General features: G+C 48.3%; 10 protein-coding genes across 10 annotated transcripts; 6 read left to right on the top strand and 4 right to left on the bottom strand.

Annotated features, from left to right (window-relative positions):
* Positions 1-149: 149 nt before the first annotated feature.
* N7446_004380 (glycosyltransferase family 32 protein) lies at positions 150-1,196 on the bottom strand (the record flags this gene model as incomplete). The annotated part of the gene is made up of 1 exon (XM_058513129.1): positions 150-1,196. The coding sequence occupies one exon, from the start codon at positions 1,194-1,196 to the stop codon at positions 150-152; it is 1,047 nt and encodes a 348-aa protein (XP_058374458.1).
* Positions 1,197-2,380: 1,184 nt separating this feature from the next.
* Positions 2,381-3,526, top strand: N7446_004379 (acyltransferase family protein; the record flags this gene model as incomplete). The annotated part of the gene is made up of 1 exon (XM_058513128.1): positions 2,381-3,526. The coding sequence occupies one exon, from the start codon at positions 2,381-2,383 to the stop codon at positions 3,524-3,526; it is 1,146 nt and encodes a 381-aa protein (XP_058374457.1).
* Positions 3,527-4,028: 502 nt separating this feature from the next.
* N7446_004378 (uncharacterized protein) lies at positions 4,029-5,363 on the top strand (the record flags this gene model as incomplete). The annotated part of the gene is made up of 1 exon (XM_058513127.1): positions 4,029-5,363. One exon carries the CDS (start codon positions 4,029-4,031, stop codon positions 5,361-5,363), a length of 1,335 nt encoding a protein of 444 aa, XP_058374456.1.
* Positions 5,364-6,526: 1,163 nt separating this feature from the next.
* Positions 6,527-7,174, bottom strand: N7446_004377 (CFEM domain-containing protein; the record flags this gene model as incomplete). The annotated part of the gene is made up of 3 exons (XM_058513126.1): positions 6,527-6,822; positions 6,876-7,014; positions 7,094-7,174. 3 exons carry the CDS (start codon positions 7,172-7,174, stop codon positions 6,527-6,529), a joined length of 516 nt encoding a protein of 171 aa, XP_058374455.1.
* A 3,237-nt stretch (positions 7,175-10,411) lies between these two features.
* Positions 10,412-12,034, top strand: N7446_004376 (ABC transporter permease; the record flags this gene model as incomplete). The annotated part of the gene is made up of 4 exons (XM_058513125.1): positions 10,412-10,501; positions 10,557-10,744; positions 10,801-11,457; positions 11,515-12,034. 4 exons carry the CDS (start codon positions 10,412-10,414, stop codon positions 12,032-12,034), a joined length of 1,455 nt encoding a protein of 484 aa, XP_058374454.1.
* On the top strand, positions 12,034-14,694 carry N7446_004375 (ABC transporter ATP-binding protein/permease; the record flags this gene model as incomplete). Its single annotated transcript, XM_058513124.1, has 6 exons — positions 12,034-12,691; positions 12,748-12,923; positions 12,981-13,510; positions 13,574-13,689; positions 13,748-13,935; positions 14,020-14,694. 6 exons carry the CDS (start codon positions 12,034-12,036, stop codon positions 14,692-14,694), a joined length of 2,343 nt encoding a protein of 780 aa, XP_058374453.1.
* A 435-nt stretch (positions 14,695-15,129) lies between these two features.
* N7446_004374 (putative catechol dioxygenase) lies at positions 15,130-16,128 on the bottom strand (the record flags this gene model as incomplete). The annotated part of the gene is made up of 2 exons (XM_058513123.1): positions 15,130-15,820; positions 15,884-16,128. The coding sequence occupies 2 exons, from the start codon at positions 16,126-16,128 to the stop codon at positions 15,130-15,132; spliced, it is 936 nt and encodes a 311-aa protein (XP_058374452.1).
* A 1,671-nt stretch (positions 16,129-17,799) lies between these two features.
* N7446_004373 (kinase-like protein) lies at positions 17,800-18,573 on the top strand (the record flags this gene model as incomplete). The annotated part of the gene is made up of 1 exon (XM_058513122.1): positions 17,800-18,573. One exon carries the CDS (start codon positions 17,800-17,802, stop codon positions 18,571-18,573), a length of 774 nt encoding a protein of 257 aa, XP_058374451.1.
* A 222-nt stretch (positions 18,574-18,795) lies between these two features.
* On the bottom strand, positions 18,796-20,109 carry N7446_004372 (uncharacterized protein; the record flags this gene model as incomplete). The annotated part of the gene is made up of 3 exons (XM_058513121.1): positions 18,796-19,116; positions 19,180-19,660; positions 19,730-20,109. The coding sequence occupies 3 exons, from the start codon at positions 20,107-20,109 to the stop codon at positions 18,796-18,798; spliced, it is 1,182 nt and encodes a 393-aa protein (XP_058374450.1).
* Positions 20,110-21,235: 1,126 nt separating this feature from the next.
* On the top strand, positions 21,236-23,050 carry N7446_004371 (GMC family oxidoreductase; the record flags this gene model as incomplete). The annotated part of the gene is made up of 1 exon (XM_058513120.1): positions 21,236-23,050. The coding sequence occupies one exon, from the start codon at positions 21,236-21,238 to the stop codon at positions 23,048-23,050; it is 1,815 nt and encodes a 604-aa protein (XP_058374449.1).
* Between the last annotated feature and the right edge of the window lie 96 nt (positions 23,051-23,146).

The raw sequence follows: 23,146 nt of genomic DNA, 5'->3' as shown, positions 1-23,146 counted from the left end.
GTCAGAAAAGAAAAATCAAAACATTCCCTACTCAGGGGGTGGTTCCATATTTTTTAGTGCTTCCCCTATTGCCTGGAATATGGCAATCTGCCGTTCCTGCTCTTCCTGAGGCAGAGCAGCAAAAGCACTTGCTTCTTCGTCCCACTTCCTCACACAGTCCACATTCCAATTGCACCTCTCGACCTCTCCAAAGATTGGGTGATAGAATCGTGGGTGACGGTTTGGCCACGCAGATGCATGGTAATGGTGCTTGACCAACGCCGTGCGCGAATTATGGGTGCCCGAGTCCGAATGGCCTTGCCCAGCGGCGAACGCTTCAACCGTGAGAACCAGAAACCCCCGACAACTTTGGACTCTGGTATGTCATGGAACATACTCCATGTGACATCCTTGCCCGTTGCACGGCTCATTTCAGATAGTATTGCGCCTGTAAAGGCAGAAGGCCCGGTTCCTGTGATCACATCATCGAAGTCCAGCTGAAGCTCTGAGATTGGCCTCCCTTGCTTGATGGAGAGCTGGTTGAGCCAGTGGAGGATATTCTCTACTAGTCGCATCATCACGGGCTGTCGAGGCTTGCACATGAATGTCCATTGACAGAAGGATTGAGATTTTTGACCTAGTATAGGATGATCGCGGAAGTGTGGCTCATCGATTTCGACGCCAATGACCATGTCGATCTCGCTCTCATCGTGGCCGCTTGGGATGAATCGCTCAACTGGTCTCAATGCCTCCACGTCTATATCAGCATAGACACCTCCCTCCATGTACAAAACAAGATACCGAAGTAGGTCGGCCTTGATGATTGGAGCCGTTAAAGATCGGTATGTTTCAACGATATCTGGTCGATTCAGCCCAAGGGGTCCGAAGTTTGTTTCGACATAGCCGAGGTCATTCTGGTCGGTCAGAACCTCGTACCTATAGCCCGGGTTTTTAGATATCCAGCTGCGCGCTACCCCGACATCACGCTCGTCGAATTCCAATGGATTCACTTTCCAGATCTGCCAGATTTTCCTGGGAAATTGTTCGCCAATATTGCTCGTCAGCTGAGCAGAGTACGATTTATTCTCGCCAGATTTGTGCGACGTCCTGGTGACACAGAAGTAGATGAACAGACACAAAGCCACTAGGCCGCCATGTGTGAATCTGCGTGCCTTCTTCGGAAAGAGACTGGGCGACACGAAATTTTTCTCCAGCATGACTGGGCCTGTGATGGGGTTCAATTCAGTGGCCTCCTGTCTGAGACAAGCATCGAAGTCGAGAAAGGAGAAAGATTGTTGGTACAGGAAGGCAGGGCCTTATTTCACTGATAAGTAGATTACATACAGTAAATGTCATCGTAATTAACATGTGGTATTCATTAAGTCTACAATGCATTGCCTCGGGTCACGTTACTCCCTATCATCTTCGCAGGTTTGTACCTGGTTTGCTAGGCTGTATTGTCGGTACATTCGCGAACGCAATAGTACCTGTTGCTGGCACGGAAATGGTCAAGGGTTGAAGCTTAACTGATTGGATCATTCCTAGAGCCGTAAAACACCTTCAGCCATTCGGGTGGCGGGGCCAACAGTAGAGACCTCGTGGGGGCAGTCAATAATGGATTTAGTTCAAAACGCCATTTAGGCTTCCGTAGGTTTTATCCGGATTGAATGGTGCGTACTCACATGCGACCCCAAGCCTCGTTACATTGCAGGGGTGAGATCGTGGCTGCATGGCGTTAGTCACATCGGGCCATACCCCCGAATCTGCGTTCAGGCCCTGACTTGTGGGGAAGGGAAGAGGGCCGCGGGCTTTAATTAATATGAAACCCAATCTAGCAGCAGGTCTTTATGAGCCTCGGCACGACTGGGCACTGGGGTTCACCCGCTAACAAGGACTACTCACTGTATGCACTGGATTCACGTGTTACAGAGTTGTACTGAGAGCTGTGTAATTCTCAAGCGGTGAAATTTGGGTTTCTATTGATCTTTTCTTAAATTTTCAAAGGACTCTCTTCACTTTAATCCACTCGCCCGATGCCTATGCTACACCCCTCAATCGAGAACTCTTCACCTCAGTTGTTAAAATCAAGCCCAGAGCGAGCCCTCGAGGATGGACAGTGGAAACCACAGTTTGCCCATATGACACGCTCTCGGCATTGGATGTCACTCTCCTCTTGCATGGTTCCCTTCCTACCCATACTTACTGGGCGGACAAATAGCGACAACAACGCGAATGAAAAGCAAAGGGTACTTAGCAGGCCCACCGCATACCTAGATGGATTGCGAGGTTTTGCGGCTCTACTAGTCTACTGGGGACATCACCAACTTTGGGCCCACGATGGCGGAGGGGTGGGAAATGCCTTCGAGCTGGCCTACGGTTACGACAGCAAGTATTATTTCGCATGCCTTCCTGGTATTCGAACATTGTTTTCCGGGGGCATTTTGCCGTCAGCGTCTTTTTCGTGCTCTCTGGGTACGTTCTTTCAATGTCGCCACTGGTAAGCATCCAGGATGGCGATTACGTTAGACTAGGTAAATGCCTTTCCTCAGCCGTATTTCGCCGATGGTTTCGTCTATATATTCCTGTCATTTGCACAACATTATGCTACATTACATTTTTGCACCTGTTTAAGATCACCGCTGTCCCAGAGCTTCAAGGAAGCTACCGCGCGGAGCTATGGAATTGGTACGCCGAGTTCAAGAATTTCAGTTTCCCTCTCCGAACAGGCGGCGAGCCCTGGTTCACATACAATTTCCATGCTTGGTCTATACCCGTCGAACATCGAGGCTCTCTGGCTGTATACATCGCCGTTCTCGCCTTTTCAAGATTTCGCCGCGATGCCCGGCTCCTAGGCGAAGTCGTGTTGGTTGTGTACTTTTTGTACGTTGCGGATGGATCACACTATGCTATGTTTATTGCCGGCATGCTTTTAAAAGATCTCGACCTCCTCGCCATGCGAAATGACTTGCCCCGCTTCTTTCTCAGACTGGGTCCCTTTAAGACAGCCATCATGACTGTTCTCTTCTATGCAAGCCTTTATCTTGGAGGGGTCCCCTCACATACGGACAATTTGCAACAATTACGTGACTCACCAGGGTGGTACCTCTTGTCCTTCCTAAAACCACAGGCAGTGTTCGATTACAAGTGGTTCTACCTGTTCTGGGCCGCTGTCTTTCTCGTCGCATGCACATCTCACCTTCAGTGGCTCAAGACATTCTTTAACGCCCCATTCAACCAGTACTTGGGCCGTATATCGTTTGCATTCTATCTGGTTCACGGACCGGTTCTGTGGACTTTGGGTGACAGGCTCTATGCTGCAGTGGGTTTCGTACGCGATTCACACTATGAGAATTGTCCCTGGTGGATTAATCGCCTCCCCTTGCCTAACGTTGGTCCTCTTGGGCTTGAAGTCAACTTTCTCGTCGCGAATCTGGTTCTGTTGCCCTTGACTATCTGGCTGGCAGAGGTCACGACTAGACTAGTTGATGAGCCGGCGGTGAAGTTCTCTCAGTGGATCTACCAAAGGGCGCTGATTGACAAAACCTGACAACCCTCTGCATGTGTCCATGATCTGCCTGGTTTGCTTTTGAGTATCTAATGCAAAGCGTTCCTCTAAATGATAAATTGCTGTATAATAAAAGTCTTGCAACCGGAAACGAAAGTTACTGCTAGCCCGGAGCCCGGAGCTCAGGATACCAGTTGATCATAAATTCTTGTAATGGCATCGCGAGGTTCACCTTAGATTTGGCAGTACTATTTGCAATATTGAAAATTCTCTGCTGGAAGCTGTTTTCCTATAATTTGCAAAGATACCCGGGTCACTAAGCCATGTTTCGTGATCATGGTGGTAAAAATTGTTAAGAGTAGTGCATGATCGCCCTAATCGCCATTGTAACTAACAAACTATAACCCCTCAATTCAGCCACTGCCTGTGTCAGTCAAAGCCCCCTTTTTAGTCAGTGTCAACGACCAATCTCGGCAAGGCTTTCTCTGAAATAAGACTTATAAACTCTTACTGTTACATCCCGTCTACACTCGTCAAACTGAACATGGCCAAAAAAATAGCCACACACCTGATACTTATTGCAGGGCTATTGTCCGCGGTGATCCTCGTCGCCAAATTTAAATCCAACCATCTCAGCTTGCAATCGGGATTTCTATTTACGGACTATTCGTCGGGTGGTCCATATAGACAATCACACATTGATGCCGGACAATCCGACAAAGATATGTTTCGGACACACCACGTAATATACTCGGTATCGAATCCCGATCGAAAGTATTTTAGGATCGACTTCGGAAGAAGATCCGTCTTGAATCCCAGTATAATCCCCCACCCCGAGCTGCTTGACACCTGGATCATCACTGCACAACTTCACAAGCCTCCTTCTGCACGAACTGCCTCAGTCTGGTTCGCTGAACTCGTCTGCAATGCCGCATTTTCGGACGACAAGAGAGTCTTGAGCTGTCTGGAGCCACCACTGCAATTGCCCATCCCAGCGACCTTTGGTGACTCCAGCAAGTGTCTCGGCGACCTTTCGTACTTTAGTCTCAGCGTTGGGCCTCATGATGCGAGGGTGTTCTACGGGCCCGAGATCCCGTACACCATTTACGGCTCCAATTCGTTCTTTACATGCTTCGGACAATGGATATCTGACTTTCGAATCTTGGTGGATTGGGGGATAGACACCATAAATGAGCACGAATTCCGGCAGTATCGTGAGCTTCAACGTCCAATGCCATGGAATGCTGTTGAGAAGAATTGGTTTCTCTTCTGGGATGATTCGGGACAAATGTTCCTACACCATGAAATTACACCGGCACGTGTGTTTTCGAAACTCGAGCTAGATGGCTCTGTTGGACCAAACTTGGCGCTGACGACCTCTGCTTCTGACCAAGAATGTCTCACGAGATTCTTGCCTGAGACGGGAAAGATTCATCAAGCGACAAACTCGCTAGCTATCACTCTATGTGCACGATCTGACCAATTTTGCCAACCTGATGCGACCAACACCTTTGTGCTCTTCATCATCCAACAAAAGACACTACACGGTCTTCACCCCGTATATGAGCCCTATGTGGTGCTGATGCGGCGTTCGATGCCATTTGAGATCTATGCGATCTCGTCAAAACCAGCCTGGATCTTTGGTCGCAGCATTAGAGCAGAGAAGTCAAATGAAGATTCTTCCACAGGATTACTGGAAGATACCTCCGAGATGCTCTACATGACTAGCATCAGTTGGAAAAGCCATGGCCAAAAGTACCATGGGTTCATTGATGATACACTGTTCTTAGCTTTTGGCAGGGAGGATTCAGACGCTGGCGGTATCGACGTCACGGCGGGGGACCTTCTAGCAGAGCTGGGTACATGCGCAGGATTTTGATTTAATTCCCTAATACTGTAACATTTATGCGGGCTTGCATGTTTTGTTCTCAATGGGCCTAAAGGTAAATGCGACACCACTTCTAAGATGCGTAGTACGCAGGCGCGTTCGGGCAGGGGGGAATTTAATTTATGGTACTGTACATAATAAAAATTACAGAACGAAGAAAACGAAGAAAAGGAACCCCTTCAAGGTCCGTACTATTCCAAAAATCTTCTCCAACCCCTCTTTCTCGTCCTGTCTTCCTAGCTTTCTCTTGCGTAATTCTTTGGTCGGTGGGCTAGGTGGCTATGGTGGCGTTGTCTAGCGCCCTTTGCCGCATAATTAATTTCTCGCTGTGGAAAGAGTTGGCATGCTAGAAAATTGTTGTTCATATTTTCACATGTTTTGCTACCAAATTCTGCAAGAGATTCATCGACCGAGGTTCTCCAAGTTCTCAAACCCCCGGACCTGAGCGCATCCCATGAGTTTTTAGCATATGTCTCAAAGTCTAATTGATTAGGACTTACGGGGTATGGGATGGGCCAATTGAGGTTTTTAAATCTCACTGCCAGAACGCCCCTCTGGCCGTTCGATCTTATTTCGACTAGATATCTGTTGGAAGGAGCTGATTTTGTCGCATCTAGCCAGCTTAGACCTCTCGGGGAAATGAGCTGTCATCAGGGACAGAATCGCAATGAAGTTAAATGCCATGAGTGGTTTCTCCACGCACGACACTAATCTAGTGGCTTCGGACGACGGACATATTTCCCCTTTCCTTCCTTTTTTCCTTTCCATTTTTCCTAGTTCGCTGTTGCCGATCTTGCATCCAATTTTCCCCACACTCGGTTGTAGGAGGCTGGCATAGTGGGATGCTTGTATGATGGTGTATTGATGTCTGTGACAGTTCTACCTGTTTGGTATTTCCTATATAGTCACCCAAAACCTGGAGACGGGAGTCTCACTTGAGACTATGAATATATCTAGTGAAGAAATGCGCCTTGGAATTCAAACTCCCACCATTCGATGTTTGAAAACTCTATTCTAGAATAGTAAGGTATTAAAATGAGTGTAGCTTGATATGGCTTGGTAGAACCAATGAAAATGGAAGGAGGTACCAGAGCGAAATTAAGTTTAGCAGACAGCAGACAAAAAACCATTATATTGTCTCTCCACACAACTCTTCAAACAAAAAAGATCATGCTGGCTAACAGGATAGCACTACCAATCATCTGAACAGCCCCGGGTGCAATACCGGAGGCACCGTTGAACTGGGAGGTGCTCTGAGGCGAAGCTGTGTTGATCGTGGACGAAGTCTTGGAGCTTGACCCGAAACCACTGACCGTGGTAGAATTGGAGCTCCTCGCTGAGGTTGGGATAGCTCCTATGGCAGTCGTTGTGGGAATCGATGTGTCCACCGCGGGGATAGAGACCGGATGGCCAACACCGGAACACAAGGATTCAACGACACTGGATACGGCTATAGGGCCTAGTTAGACCGGGTCATACGAAAGGGAATGTGTCTTCTCATACCTCGTCGGTCCGTGATATCACAGGCTTTATTGATGCAGGGCACAATCTCCGCTGCGAGGCCAGGCTTTTGGCAATGGCACGCGAAATCCGTAAGCTCAGAGCAGCCGTCCCCGCCAAGGGTCGAAGTAAAACAGGTAAGCTGGAGGAGAAAGAAGAAACAAGCACGGGTTAGTTAGAAACGAGACACTGAGCAGAGATATTGAGCGGATAGAGCATACAGAGCATTGGGGGATATTAGATAGTTGAGCTCTAGCGATGGCACCGGCGGCGAGCACAACAATAGCAGCAGTAAGACGCATTTTAACTATGGTGTAGAACCGAATAGATGAATAGCCTGGAGTCGGTCTGGCGTGGAGGACATTTAACGCGACCAGAACAACGAAGTCTGAAGGTATGCACGAGACTAGTTTTATATGACTCAGTTCCAATCCAGGCTCTGTCTCAGGCTAGCGGGATATACCGGTTACTAGACCATCATTCATGTCACATTATTGGTCACATAAGAATTATCGTGATTTCTCTCCCAAAAGTACAGTCGGCTCGGTCCTCTTACTACTATTTCGACTAGTGTAAACCCTGTTCCTAGTCCGGTAATAATCTGAACGAATGAAATTCAATCATCAAACAGGGTCGCAAAGCTTACACAAAGGTGGTTTAGTGTGGATCTATAGGACGCTAAGTCATTGAGTTTTTGTAGCCCCGGACTTAATGACGTTACCCGCACATGTCTTTAATTAAACATGGTGGATGGTGGACCGAGGCGGGGGTGCGGGTAAGCCAAGGGACCATTCACTAAATTGGTACTCTACGTTTTGGTTAGTAAGCATCAGATTAGGTTGCGTTGTCCACGGAAGAAGTACAGTAGAAAGCTTAGAGGTCAGTAACCCAGCCAATTCTTATCAAAAAAAAAGAAAGAAAAAAGAAAAAAAGAAAAGAAAAGCACAGGCTTACCTCATTGTCAATAAAAATGGAAAAAGACGACTGCTGAGGCTCAATGAAATGGAAATAAGACTGTTCTGAGGTTCTGTTCGATATAAGGGGAGCCGAGAGGTTATCATCTTCATTGTGAATATGTACCACGTATGCGTAGACCGTAGAATGTGAGAGAAGAGCTGCGTATTTGAAATCCTTTAAGACCATCAACTTCTGTTCATATTCAACGCCTCTGGTAGTACATCTAGAAGAGCTTCGTGAGATATTTGAATGTATCTGCTTTGGCCTTACCATATCTTGAAGGTTTCTACACATTATCTGCAGGAGGGTCAGCCTTCCCACCAAATGAAATAAACAAAAAAATTACATAATTTATCATTATAATTTCTCATCCAAGAAGAACGTATAGATGGACGAAGTAGTTACCCTTTCAAGGCGTGTTTACCACTACCCCCTCACATAATCTTTTACCGATCGAGTGTTCGCCCTCCAATAGCTGAAGACGAAATCCTTATAGAACAAAGATGACTTCTATTGTTGAACGAGCTCCAAGGCCATCCACAATAAAAATACACTCTACTCCTTTGGAAGCAGATCAACTGGATACCCTCAGTCCAGACCATACGTCCACTCTCACTACTGTCAACAACCTTGGTCTTCTTTACTCTGATCAGGGAAAACTCAAGGAGGCATAGAAGATGTACCAGCGAGCACTGGCAGGCTACGAGAATGCCCTAGGTCCCGATCACAGTAGGACGCAGCAGGTTATGGAGAGATTAAACGCGTTAAGGATGACGAATTGGAAATAGATTATTACTGTGCCCTGCCTACACGGTACATAGCACATAGTTGCTTTGGTCCGGTGGATTCTTACAGTAGTAGTTGGTCCTGTACTTGATTTCTCTTCGGTTGAGGCGAAACCCCATTGACCACGTAGACAGCATCCGAAAGAGACTCACATTCTAATCTGTCCGATCTCTAAATACCAGGTATCATTGGCTGACGGGAGTTTTGGGGGTGACCTGATATTCCTGGTTGCAGTTGTGTACTACTGTAGTAACAAGTATTTCAGATCCACATCGTGCAGGCTGGCAGGAGAGTTGATGCTATGAGGTAGATCTTCTCGGTACAAGGCAACAGGGGATCTCGTGTTGTTGGATTTGACGAGATAGACTGTGTGGTTCCATGGAATTCTACGGACAGTTCGTTTGTATAGTGTATTACAGTCTCAGTACGGGGTACTGTAATTCACAAAGCACCTTTTGCTGCGCCCCCTCTATTTCAGGCGGCCCGCTCAATAAATGATCTACGCTAAAAGCCTTGGCGGTGGGGCTGAGAAAGAGTGTATAAATATGTACTGGTCAAGCTGATTTCGAGAATGGCTGTACGTGCATCCTTCTTCAGAATGAATCATCTAACCATCTGATAGCCCTCAAAATGGGACTTGCTCAACTACATCCCTTATATTCTCTCGTCTAATATCAACATTCGCTTTGCCCCCTCGATGAGACACCAGCCTTCTATTGTCACACTGTAAGAAATCCGAAGTGCGAAAGACCTATGTCCGCATAGTATGGGAGGCTGCAAAATCCTAGAAACCAAGGCATCACTATTGCAAGCGGGACCTATGGTTCAAATGAAAGAAGTAGACGCCCTCTTTCTTCTGAGGAAAAGGACATCAGTCCCTGTCCCTGAAGTCTTCAATGCTTACACAATTGCTGATATCGGACTCATTTTGATGGTGAAAATCCCTGGTATCCCTCTGGAACAATGCTGGAAAGATTTGACTCAGGATGTCAAAAATTCTATTATCCGATAGCTCGGCGGTTTTATTCGGGAATCGCTTAGATCGAAGGACCGCTCTTCGGATCTATTGATGGCGGTTTATGCGAAGATGTTCTCTTCCAACATTCATGAGATGCAAAGCCCCGTCGCTATGGGCCTTTCTTGACAAGAAAGGAATTCAATTAAGGAGTGGTAGAGGCTTTCCGCAACTCCAGACCCAATGCGCAGCTCACGAAGAGAGATGTGTCACTTGTTGAGAGAATTCTAGTATCGGGTGACCAAGATAAAACAAAGGTGCTCACGTATGGTGATTTGCACCAAAGCAACATTATTGTGAACGGTAATGTCTTGACCGGAATCATAGATTAGTTACGCCTGGGTTAGATGCGTGCCTGAGGGTTCAGGCCTCCAGTTGGTTTGCTGGTTTGCCTTGGCCACACGAGAAGGCTATGGATAGCAGAGATTAAACATAGACACTTTCTTTGATCGATCATCAGTAATAACTGGCCCTTATTGCACCTTAAGGGTTGGCTAGGTAGTAAGAGAAGACGGATCGCCCGCGCAGCCCGCGGGTCCCGCGGGCCCCGTCCGGATTCTGGGCCATAGTGGGTCAAGATAGCTTATTATCCTATGAGACAGGATGCTCACAGGAATAGGTAATACCAATGATTGAATAAATCTTGGCCTACTAGTACATAATGAAGTATAGGCACTGCTCTTTTTCGATGGCGGGTACTTCGTGTGTCATTCTAATCCATCTATCCTTACTTACATACCAGCCTAGGTGTTACCCCAAACGCTAGCAACGATTTGCCATTATGGGGAAAGAGCTGGAGAAAGACGAGGTATCTCTCAAGGAAGAAACTACAGGAGAAGCAGAGGCAGGAGGAGCCTTCAATGGCTATATGGTTCGTATGCCTTTCGTCGTCGAGTCTACAAAATCCCGTATCTGATGTCAACTAGAGAATCTTTCGTTATGGCTCCTCCAAAGAGTATAGCATGCAGGCATGTGCCACAGCCTGCGCACTTGGCTCTGGCATTGGCATGACCCTTGTCAACTTGGTTTTCGGCCAGTTCGTCACACTCATTGTTGACTATACTAACGATCGTACTGACGCTGCCGCCTTCCGAAACGGCGCTGGAAGACTAAGGTATGTATAAAGCAAACCAAAAAGGACTTTGCAGATGAGAACTAATATAGAAATAGTCTCTATTTCTTTGTTATTGGGCTCGCTCGCTTTATCTTCGCCTACGGGTACAGCACATTATTTACACTTGCTGCATACCGTATCACACGAAACATTCGTCGTCTGTACTTGAAAGCAGGGCTCAGTCAAGATATCTCCTTCTTTGACATGGGAAGTAGCGGATCTATTGCTATGCAAGCGGCCTCAAATGGGCGACGTATTCAACATGGTGTGTCCGAAAAACTGGGCCTTGTCGTCCAGGGAATCTCGGCGTTCATCTCAGCCTTTGTGTTGGCATTTGTCACACACTGGAAGCTTACACTCATCTGCTGCTGCATTGCCCCGGCTACAGTTCTCGTGATTGGTATTACCGCAACTATTGATGCCTCAATTGAGACGAAAATTCTCAAGATTCAAGCCCAAGCTGGAACTTTCGCGGAGAGCGTCTTATCGAGCTCGCGGACAGTTCATGCCTTTGGGCTTCGGTCTCGCCTAATTGGTGAATACGGGAAGTATTTGCAGGCTTCTCGAAAGCTTGGGAACAAGAAGGGCGCTCTCTACGGCTTCATGTTCTCAGCAGAATACTCGATCATCTTTGCAGGGTTCGGTCTCTGCTTCTGGCAAGGTGTTGGGATGATAGCCAGTCGGGAGATAAAAGATCCTGGCGATGTATTCACGTGAGTTTTATCTGCCTCGCTGTTCAGGATAACACAACTCTAACCTTTTTACTGCAGTGTGCTCATGTCTGTTATTGTAGCAGCTACCAGTTTGACATCCATTGCACCCTACTTCATGGATTTCACGCGTGCTGCATCCGCGGCATCAGAACTTTTTCAAGTCATGGACCGATCCTCGGCTATTGATCCATTCGAGGATTCAGGAGAAAAGCCAAAAACTACGGCTGGCTCCCTGGACTTCGACAAAGTCTCCTTTGCTTATCCGACTCGTCCTGTCGCACAAGTTTTGAAGGAATTCTCGCTTCACATCCCTGCTGGTAAAACAACGGCGCTTGTAGGGGCAAGTGGCTCTGGAAAAAGCACAATCATTGGACTTCTCGAGAGATGGTACAACCCTTTATCAGGACAGGTGAAGCTCGATGGCAAGCCTATCGAGTCGTTGAACCTTAAGTGGCTTCGACAGCAAGTTAGGCTTGTCCAGCAAGAACCCATTCTATTTGCTGGCACAGTTGCTGAAAACATCGCATACGGACTCGTTGATACACCGTGGGATAACGAGTCCCAAGAAAAAAAATGATGCGTATACAAGAGGCTGCCCGGATTGCTTTTGCTCATGATTTCATCATGGAGCTTCCCCACGGCTACAATACTGCTATTGGGGAGAGAGGCGGCTTGCTATCGGGTGGTCAGAAGCAGCGAGTCGCAATTGCTCGAAGTATTGTTTCAGAGCCACGAATTCTTCTACTTGACGAGGCAACTAGTGCGTTGGATCCTCACGCCGAGGAGGTTGTTCAAGAAGCCCTCAACAATGTGTCTCAAGGACGCACGACTATCACCATTGCACACAAATTGGCCACTATCAGAGATGCTGATAATATTGTGGTCATGGGAAAGGGTTGCATTCTCGAACAAGGTGCGCATGCGTCACTTTTGGAACAAAATGGGGCTTATGCACGACTTGTGCGTGCTCAAGATCTCTCTGTGGACGCGGAAGCCTCCGAAGAAGATACAGAGGATGAGCAGCAAAAAGTCGAGCAAGACCACCTGGAGCTCACTGGTGAATTGAGTCGGTACTCCACGTTGACACGATTAGCTGTGGCGAATCAAACTAGCCGCGATGACTTTGACCACTGGGAAACAGTTGGGCTTCTTCATACCATCTGGCGACTTGTCAAGTCAACCCCAGAACTCAAGTGGACATATTTGCTTCTTGTTTCTGCGTGTCTAGGAGGAGGTAGACCCAATACTTGTCAAACTCTGAAGTCCAACCCGACACTAACCAAGTCGCAGCTGCTGCATTACCCGGTCAAACTATTCTGATGTCCGGATTCATCGAAGTATTCAAGCTTACTGGAGACAAAATGCAAGTTAAAGGAAATTTCTTTGCATTGATGTTCCTTGTCCTCGCAATCGGTACTTTTGTTATGTACTTCGTCCTCGGGTGGACATCAAACATTGTGGCACAGGTATGAGTTTTTCTAGTTCTAACTCGGTTCATGAACCATCTCACTAAATCATCAAAGACCATAAGCCAGAAGTACCGGAAGCAACTAGTCAACGACATGGTCAAGCAGGATCTTCAATTCTTCGACCGCGCCGAAAATACCACAGGCGCCTTGGCCAGCCGGGCGGAAACTCATCCGCAGGCCGTGTTCGAACTGATGGGATTCAACATTGCTCTCATTCTTATAGCATCTGTCGGTGTCCTAGCATGTAGCATCCTCGCCCTGGCATATGCATGGAAACTCGGCCTTGTCATTCTCTTAGCGGGACTTCCGCCCATGTTGGTTTCCGGCTACGCTCGCATCAGGATGGAGGGTGCAATGGACCATAAAATTTCGAAATCATTCTCCAAAAGTGCTTCGATTGCTTCAGAGGCAATGAACTCCATCAGAACAGTATCGTCTTTGGCCATTGAGAACTCTGTATTGGATCGTTATACTCAAGAGCTCGACAAAGCGGTTGATGCTGCTACGAAGCCCCTGCTTCTTGTCATGTTTCCTTTCGCATTCACTCAAAGTGTTGAATATTCCTTTATGGCACTCGGGTTCTGGTAAGTCCTCGAGGGATGTCAGTGAAAGCCCACAATGCTGACAATGATATTTTGTGTCATTAGGTATGGATGTCGACTTGTCTCAGCCGGAGAGATAACCATGGGAAACTTCTTCATCGCCTTTTTGGGTGTGTTTTTCTCAGGCCAGCAAGCCTCCATCCTGTTCGGATTCTCAAGCAGTAAGACACTCTCAGGTTCCCTGTATCCATCTGCAGATGCTAATACGACAGGGTATAGGTATGACAGCTGCCACAAACGCGGCAAATTACATCTTCTGGCTGGAGCAGCTTCAACCAACGGTTCGGGAAACCGAAGAGAACAAACACGTGGGACCGGAAGACTGGAAGAGTCTTGAACTGGAGAATTTGTATTTCTCATACCCATTAAGACCCCACGCTTGCGTACTTCGTGGACTCAACCTCCAGGTATGTATACTCTTTTCCACGATGTACGCTTCACAGTCAACAGGAGATAAACACCCCATGCACTCAAACTAACTGACTGCACAGATTCAAAAGGGCCAATTCGTCGCATTCGTCGGAGCATCCGGCTGCGGAAAAAGCACAATGATCAGCATGCTCGAACGGTTCTACGACCCGGTATCCGGCCAAATCAACATTGACTCCACAGCCCTGGCAAATATGAGCCCATGGCTATACCGAAGCCAGGTAGCACTCGTCCAACAAGAGCCGACATTGTATCCAGGAACAATACGCGAGAATATCTCTATGGGTGCGCCAACTAATGACGACACAACAGTCTCAGAAGAAGACATCGAGGCTGCTTGTCGGGCAGCTAATGCGTGGGAATTCATCTCTTCTCTACCAAATGGTCTGAACACACCATGTGGACCTAACGGCACCCAGCTATCGGGTGGTCAACGTCAACGTATTGCGATATCCAGAGCTCTCCTCCGTAACCCGCATTTACTGCTTTTGGATGAAGCGACCAGTGCGCTGGATACGCAGTCCGAGAGGGTTGTTCAGGATGCATTGAATGAGGCGGCTTCACAAGGTGATAGGATTACGATTGCGGTTGCGCATCGGCTTTCGACTATTCGGCATGCGGATATTATTTGTGTGTTTGACGGTGGGAGGATTGTTGAATCTGGCACGCATGAGCAATTACTGGCGAGGGGACGGCTTTACCCTAAGATGTGTGAGGCGCAGAATTTGGGTACTTGATCATTTCAGGCAGTGTTTCTTTTCTTTGAAGGGGGGTGGTGTTAGTATTGAATTATTTGGTGGCTCTTTTCTTATGGGTTAATAGATGGTAGGTAATTATGAGCATCAAGTTTTTTTACATTTCTGTTCTCTGCCACCTTCCATGGCGAATTTAGGTGAGATACGTTGCCAAGATCTGCATAAACAGAATCCGGGGTCAGGGTCCCGATTTACACTTTTATGCAGCGACTAGGTGAGTGGCGCGAGGGAGATCGTCATTGTTTAATCAAGCCACATACCGAGATCAAGCAAGGGAGAGGCGAAGTCATGGTGGAACATATTACATGATATAAAAAAGGGAAAACTCCATTGGAAGAAATGTCATTCATGCGTGAGTATATGAAAATGCTAACTATACAAGAAGAAGAAAACGCCGTCCCATGGTGCAATGGCTTTCTACAGCTTTCCAGCGGCCGCTTTGGCGTGACGCTCGAAAGAGGACACAGGGGGAGCAGAATTGGGGTTGGGGTGGTGCTTCTTGAGGGCCATGGTGACGTTGTACTCCATGTCGAGAGAAGCCTTGGGGTCGTTATCCTTGGGCTTGAACTCTACAACGAGGTCGTCCTTGACAGCGAAGACGGAGTCGATCTCGAGGTGAGGGTCGTCGCTGGGGTAGAGCTGGTTGATGACGGTGGCGTAGTCGGGGTGGGTGATCATCAAGTGGATATGGGCGGGACGCATGGGGGAGCGGTCCATGAGGTTGAGGAGAACACCGGCGGGGCCGTCGGTAGGCAGAGAGTATGGGGTGGGGTGGTAGCAGTACCAGAAGAACTCTCCCTTCTCATTCGAGGTGAACTTTCCGCGGAGGTTGTTCTCGCTCTGGGCGGGGTCCTGGAAATCGTATTGGCCGTTGGCCGAGGCTTGCCAGATGTCGAGGACGGCGCCCTGGATGGGCTTGCCGGTCTCCATGTCCTTGATAACACCGTGCATGTAGGTAACACGGCCGTTGGGATTAGGGTCCTGGATGATGCTGTCGCCGAGAGCGCGGAAGGGAGCATTGGGAGACCAGAAGGGACCGAGAATGACGTTGGAGGTGGGGGAGAGACCGTCCTCAGTGATGATCTTGTTGGCGATCTCGTCAACGAGACTATAAAATTAGTTAGTAAAAGTATGATTTGAGAAGGCTGAAGCCGGTCGCGGGCGGACTTACGACTCAAGGCCAATCACATCGCAAATGCGGTGTCCCTCGTTACGGATGGGAGTGCTGATCTGGCCAATAGAGTTGATGAACTCAACACCGAGCATCCACTCGGCGGAGGTAAGCTCAACCTCACGGGCGAAGTCGTGGATGTGCTTGATGAGAGAGCCCAAGACCACGCGAGCACGCTCGGGGGTCTTGGGGCCCATGCCGTTGATGACGGAGGGGGTGAAGTTGGGGTCGAATTGGCGAGGCATGGTGTCAGTTGTGAGTGTGTATGAGAATGAGAACCTCAGAAAATCCAGAGAGACCGTGGAGGTCTATATACACGGACAGCGACGGCATATCGGTCGGCTGGCTAACCTTGTGGGGGAGATCCAACGGTGCCAACCCCAAAAAATACCGTCGCCACCTGCCGAACGGGTTGATCGAATGAATTATCGAGCGGTGTTTCGTGCATCGGTCAGCCCCAACAGCCGAGTGGCGGCTGCCTTCGCTATTATAGAAGCGTGGGGTTGCCGGAGTAGCTCTTACCCGCGGGTAAGCCCCGGCCTATTCCCCCATATGTTACCCGCGCCACACCAGGGATCCTGACTCAGCTGGCTTTGTGCGCATTCTGGTTGGTGCGGATTGCCCTTTCTTGGCGCGTTCCCGGCTTTTGCTTTTCCGAACCAGCCGGAAGTCACGTGCCACACAAGGCAGTTCATCCCGCCATGTTACAGAATTCATCCGGGGAAAACCATATGGCATGATTGGCCAACTAGTGCCATCTAGGTACATAGCGCAAATAGACGAGCAAATAGAAAACGTATACCCGCTTGGATCCGCGATTGATCTCCGGTAGCGACCCCTCCCCCGGTTCCGTTTAAAGTTGGCAGAAAGCTTTGAGTATCAGGCAGACTGGAATATTAGTAGCACTGAACCCGAAGTACATACCGGAGGCAATAGATCTCGTGCGCCTGGAATAGTTCTAGGCCCAGAAGATATATAAATTCCTTCTAGAAGATCCCTGTATGGTTTAGGAGACTCGTATGTTTCACGATCGCATACTCTCCTCGCATTTCAAGATATATATATTCCAGAACCTGTCCCGGACCATCCAATCCCTTGTTTTCTTGTTTGGTTTTGAACCATTTTTGCACAACTCATTGGAGCTCGCGGAAACAATTACGAGGAACCCTCTCCCTCCCACCAAGTAATGCTTCAACGATCTCCCCAAGTCAAAGCCTGATTCGGACTTTGGGAGAAATTTGAGTGGCTGCGTCGCCACTCACAACTGGCTTGCAGGGTCTACACCCGCCCATCAAATCCACAAGGAAGCTCCAAGGGTTGCATGCGGATATCTTCCTGTAAAACCCCTCATTGAATACGGTGCTGCTGGTAGTAGTGGAAACGCCAAAATCGCGAGTAGGTTAACAAGCCCACTACGACCCCGGGTTCTATAGATGGATAGAAACGTATGCGCTGTATAGGTCGATTAGTATCCCGACGAATAGTCCGACTATCATCGCTCGCCATTCAAGCTCCTAGGAGCGGGTAAAATGCGGGGCAAGACTCTTGTGTTACAAATATGTAGTAAATGTGTCGAATCGGAGTCTGGCTCGTATTGAGGCTCGCGTATCTCGCCCGTGGATGAAAACATCGCAAGGAGGTCAGATTCAGACATAAGTCAATTCAAACAAAACATCAGCCCAGTCTCTCATTCATAAAGCGCCAAATATTTCAACCACGTGATATGTAATTATAAATGGTTTGACAGGGATGCTGCAGGTGTGCTGGCCAAGGTGTGATCTTTGGGCTCCTATCGTCTTTGGACTCCCTGGCTACGATCGTCACCTCACCCCCCAACCACGTACCACACCTCCACACATTCTATTGCGAGCTGCATCGTTTCCAGTCTAGCTCGTAATCTAGTCGGCCTATGTAGCATGGAAATTGTGCAAAAAAACGAGGCCTTTAAGGTCAACGGCAAAATGGGATTTTCATACGTCCAGGTCTTTGTCCAGCAAGACGGCATTTTATATTGCGGTAAATGGAGCAATCGATTTAAAGTTCCCAAAACGTTGCAAGATCTTCAGGAAGTTAGGCAAATTCCAAAGGAAAACAGGGGCCCGGAAGTGAATACTACTTGGTCAGCGGTCTACGTGAAAAGACCGAGTCTTCTCGCCTATGCCAATGATAATCTCGACACGCAAATCGCCCGCGAAGTGGATGTGTGCGAGATTCTGCGCCAGAATCCACATCCGAACATTGCGATCTATTACGGCTATGAAGAGAGTCACGGTCGAGTCGCTGGGGTATGCTATAAGCGGTATACATCCATCCTACTTGAAGCGGTAAATCCAGGACGCTTAGACAAACGGCGTTTTGCTTCAAGTGGACGTGAGCTGGTCACCGACAAAACCATATCTAGCTTAGAGGGAGTTCTTGATGGCATTCAACATTTACACTCAATCAGCATTGTGCATAACGACATCAATCCTGCGAATATTATGTTTGACAAAGACGGCACCCTTGTTCTTATTGATTTCGATAGCTGCCGCTATATTGGGGAGTCCTTGAGCAGTACCAAGACGAAAAGAACCCACCAGTGGCATGATCCTTCTGTCGATGTCTCGTTGGAAAAGAACAATCTCGACGCTTTCCAAGAGCTGCGAATTTGGCTAATTGGATCGGCGGACGACAACTACAATTTCGTATGATTTATTTCTCCTGTATGTTGCTATACAAGCAACTAGAAATAGCAGCAATGAATCACAGAATGTTGGAGTTGTCTTCAAACGCGATCCCAAACTTCTCCTTTACTCTACAAAAGGTCCTCCGTCAAGTGCGTTATACTCTGGATATCTATATGTTATTTGAACCAACCCTTCCCTAGGGCCACAGCTCCATAATTGTTACATACAAATCCCGTCCGGCTATCTTCAGGGACCCCAGATTGCGATAGGAATTTCCCCATCTAAGGTCTTTTTGCTGAGAAGCTTTCCTGGGCCACCAGTTTGTGCATTACCTTCAATCAAAGCAACCTCATGGCTGTTTTGCAAGGCCACAGCAATGTTTCCATTGTTGCCGTTAAAATCAAATTCTCGGGGGAAGGGCCCATACGCAGGAAACAAGCCGACAAATGAGACATTCGTGGCATTGCTTCCGTGGAAACGAGCACATTTGAAGACAGCAAATGAGTCAATTTGCTTGCCAAAAGTAGCGTCGCCGCGATTTGAGACCACAATATGGTCATTTCCGGGCTGGAGAAATATTGATTGTTAGATTCAGCACGAAGATAATACTGCACATGTAGTTGGACGTACCGTGATCTGGATTCCAGAGGCCTTCGAGCCATCGGGTGCAGCCTCTTCACCATATGTGCTCTCTTCAAAAACCTTGGTAAAGCCCAGGCCATTCCGGGTATAGCGGATTTTGAATGCACTCAAGGTATTATCTAGCTCGGAGACAAGATACATCACAGTATCATGAATAGATACAGCTTTTGAGCTAGGTGTCCAGAACACAGCATGTCGCGGACCCGATCCAGGCTTTACTAGCAACGGCGCCTGGGGCTGAAGGCGGCCATCTGACGGAGAGATCTCAAATATATGGATCCGATCCATGCCCAAGTCAGGAACCAGCACAAAGCGACCAGTCGGGTCAACGATGGCGCCATGTGGATGAGAAGCATCTTGTCGGTCGGGCACTGGACCAGAGGCAGGCATTTGATATGTGAAAGTCTGAGTTCGGGCTAAGTGACCGGTTGAGGAATTCCATGTATAGGCTGTGACAGCGGACGCTTCGCTAAAACATCCAGTCACATTAGCATGACTTCGAAAGTTCAATTTTGAGCAATCTTCGAGTGATACTCACTAGTGTGCAACGGCAACAAATCGCTGCTGAGGGTTGCTAGGTATGGTGTAGACAGACGACATGACGGGGCCAGTAAGGGTTTCAAGGACATCCAGCGTGGTCAGAGACCCATTGGAATTTGTTCTGAAGGAAGTAAGACTACCATTTGCAGCCCCTATTCCTTCATTGAGACAGAGCATCAAGTTGTGCTCACTATTCAACATCAACCACGATGGACTGATTCCACAGTCATTAGACTGGGCAACCTTTGACAGCGAATAGCTTCCATTCTTGCTCTGTGAAGACAGAGTAGTCACAGTGCCTGCATAGGATGCCGCATATATATGGGTAGCCGCCGAAGTTGCACCCGAAAATACTGTAGATAGAAGAGCGAGACGCATTTTGACAAGTTGTTGTTGATTGTGGAAAGAATTGGAGGGCGAAAGCAGTCAAGCAGGACACATCAATGAAGTGAGCAGGCACGGATGGACTAAGTGGGAGATCGCGTGAACCTTGAAAATTGCTGCTAACGCCACCTCGGATTACTTTCCAGGCAAACTTCTGGGCGTTGTCAGCAAACGCGATCTAGATTGCCAACTATTTTATTCAGCATAGGGGTATTTCAATGGCTGGATGTCATTTCAAAGCAGAGCAACTCTAGAACAGCGTCCCTCAATTGTCCTCGGTGTAAACTCTAAGGATGATCTGCAATGTCTGACCGGTGGATACGAGGATGATGCTACCTCGGACCGAATGTCTGCAGAAGCACGAGTGTCGTTGGCGTAGCTGGTTGGCTCGATAGTCAGGGGAGCGCCAAGATTAAGCAAGATTGAGCAACCTTCATGGCGGTGGAACCGGCATCCGTTGACCCGCCCTCCGCTTGGCACTGGCGGTACTCAGGATGTGTACATCATTTTCCATCTTGGCTGACTTGGCGATCATTATTCGGTATGCCGCGAAGATAATCGGCATGCCGATCTACCCATGTGCTCACGGGCCAATACCTGGTTGCACAACGTGACATCGACGAAGAACGGCAACCCTGTGAAATTAGCTCCGTCAGCGCGGGATAGAAGAGCGCCAGATGCATCATTTCGCAATTAAAGTATACGAGAAAGGATCAAATCTCGGTTGCCATGCTTGAGTTGCATTCACCGACACGATCAATGGGGTAAAAACCATACTTCAGGGTGGATATGATTCTCGCCCACCGTTGGCGAACCATCGTGTTTGCCATCCTGGGCGCCAAGATCTCTATCTCCTTCACTTCTATCAGTAATGAGAAATGGTCTCAACAGCCTGGTAAGACTTTGTCCATACTTGTGGGCCAATGGATTTGACCGTGCGTATGCATATGTGTTGCTGTAGTTGGAGCCAACTCTCATTTGTCGCTTTCGAATGGATGTAGATATAAAGGTGCCCGAATATCCATCCTATCAGGAAGAAAATATACTCTTCTCTGTAACTCATCCAGCCCCCCTTTCCTCGCTAGGTTATCTTTTAATTCAATCTGTGACCTCTTCCGAGATGAAGACCCTTGCCCTACTTCCCGGGCTCATTCTCGCCGCTGCCGCTCTTCCACATAAGGATTTAGACCTCCAGTCTAGCCTCCTCACCGATCCAACAAAGATAGCTGGAAGAACTTTTGACTATGTTGTTGCTGGCGGAGGCTTGACTGGTTTGACTGTTGCAGCCCGACTCACTGAAAACCCCAACATCACGGTCCTCGTTATAGAAAGCGGTTTCTACGAATCGAACAAAGGCCCCATCATTGAAGACCTCAACGAATACGGCGATGCCTTTGGTACTTCCGCCGATCACAGTTTCCAAACAGTTCCGCTTGCGATTCACAACCGGACTGAGCTCATTAGATCAGGAAATGGGCTGGGGGGATCAACTTTGGTGAATGGAGGTTCCTGGACACGCCCACACAAAGCACAGCTTGATTCTTGGGAAAGTGTGTTTGGCATGGATGGATGGAATTGGGACAGTCTGCTTCCGTACATGAAGAAGATCGAAAAAGCCCGTTCCCCGAGCCCTGAGCAGATTGCTGCCGGACACCACTTTGATGCCAGTTGTCATGGCATGAATGGCACTGTTCATGTTGGCGCTCGCGACACGGGAGAGAGCTTCTCTCCAATGATCAAAAGTCTCATGAATACTGGAGAGGCTTTGGGTATTCCTGTTCAAAAGGATCTAGGCTGTGGTATCCCTCACGGTATCTCGATGCTTCCTAACAGCTTGCATAAGGATCAAACTCGGTCAGATGCTGCCCGCGAGTGGCTTCTTCCGAACTACAAGCGGACAAACCTTAAGGTCTTGACTGGTCAGATGGTGGGACGCGTGTTGTTCAACAACAACTTCTCCACCCCTAAGGCCGCTGGAGTGAACTTTGGAACCCACAAAAATGTCAATTTTGATGTCTTCGCCCGACACGAGGTGCTTTTGGCCGCTGGCTCTACTGTCTCTCCACAAATCCTTGAGCATTCCGGCATTGGCTTGAAGTCTGCCCTCGATAAGGTTGGCATCGATCAGCTTGTTGACCTGCCAGTAGGTCTCAACCTTCAAGACCAAACTACCACGACTGTCCGATCTAGTATCAAAGCAAGTGGCGAGGGTCAAGGCCAGGCTGCCTATTTTGCAACCTTCAACGAAACTTTCGGAGACGATGCCCCTCGTGCTCATCATCTCCTCAACACCAAGCTTGAGGAATGGGCAAAAGATGTTGTCTCCCGTGGTGGCTTCCACAATGAAACTGCACTCCTGGTCCAATATCAGAACTACCGTGACTGGATTCTCAGCACAGATGTCTCCTTTTCCGAGCTTTTCCTTGATACTGCTGGCAAGCTAAGCTTTGACCTATGGGATCTGCTTCCTTTCACACGCGGATATGTGCACATCATGGACCGTGACCCCTATCTGCGTCGCTTTGCATACGATCCCCAGTACTTCCTAAATGAACTTGACCTCCTCGGACAAGCAGCTGCCTCAAAGCTGGCTCGTGATCTTTCCAACACGGGTGAAATGACCCAATACTTTGACGGAGAGACTATTCCTGGAAACAACCTAGCGTACAATGCTACTCTCGACGACTGGGTGGACTATGTCAAGCAGAACTTCCGTGCCAACTATCACGGTGTTGGTACATGTTCCATGATGACGAAAGAGCTAGGTGGTGTCGTGGACGCGGCCGCCCGTGTCTATGATGTTGAGGGCCTTCGTGTCATCGATGGCTCAATCCCTCCAACGCAGTTATCCTCTCATGTCATGACCGTCTTTTATGGGATGGCTGAGAAGATCTCCGAGGTTATTCTTTCTGACTATCATGCTCACTCTGAGTGAACTTCTTTGGCAATTTGGTTCTTTTAACTGTCCACCAATTTGGAACAAACCTCCGTTATAGGTTTGGGGCCGTTTTTCCTTCAGATCGATCCCATG

This window comes from Penicillium canescens, assembly GCF_028828765.1.
Source record: "Penicillium canescens strain IBT 15451 chromosome Unknown utg000003l_segment0_segment0, whole genome shotgun sequence".
In the NCBI taxonomy this organism is placed as follows: Eukaryota; Fungi; Ascomycota; class Eurotiomycetes; order Eurotiales; family Aspergillaceae; genus Penicillium; species Penicillium canescens.
This window is presented reverse-complemented; position numbering and strand designations above follow the sequence as displayed.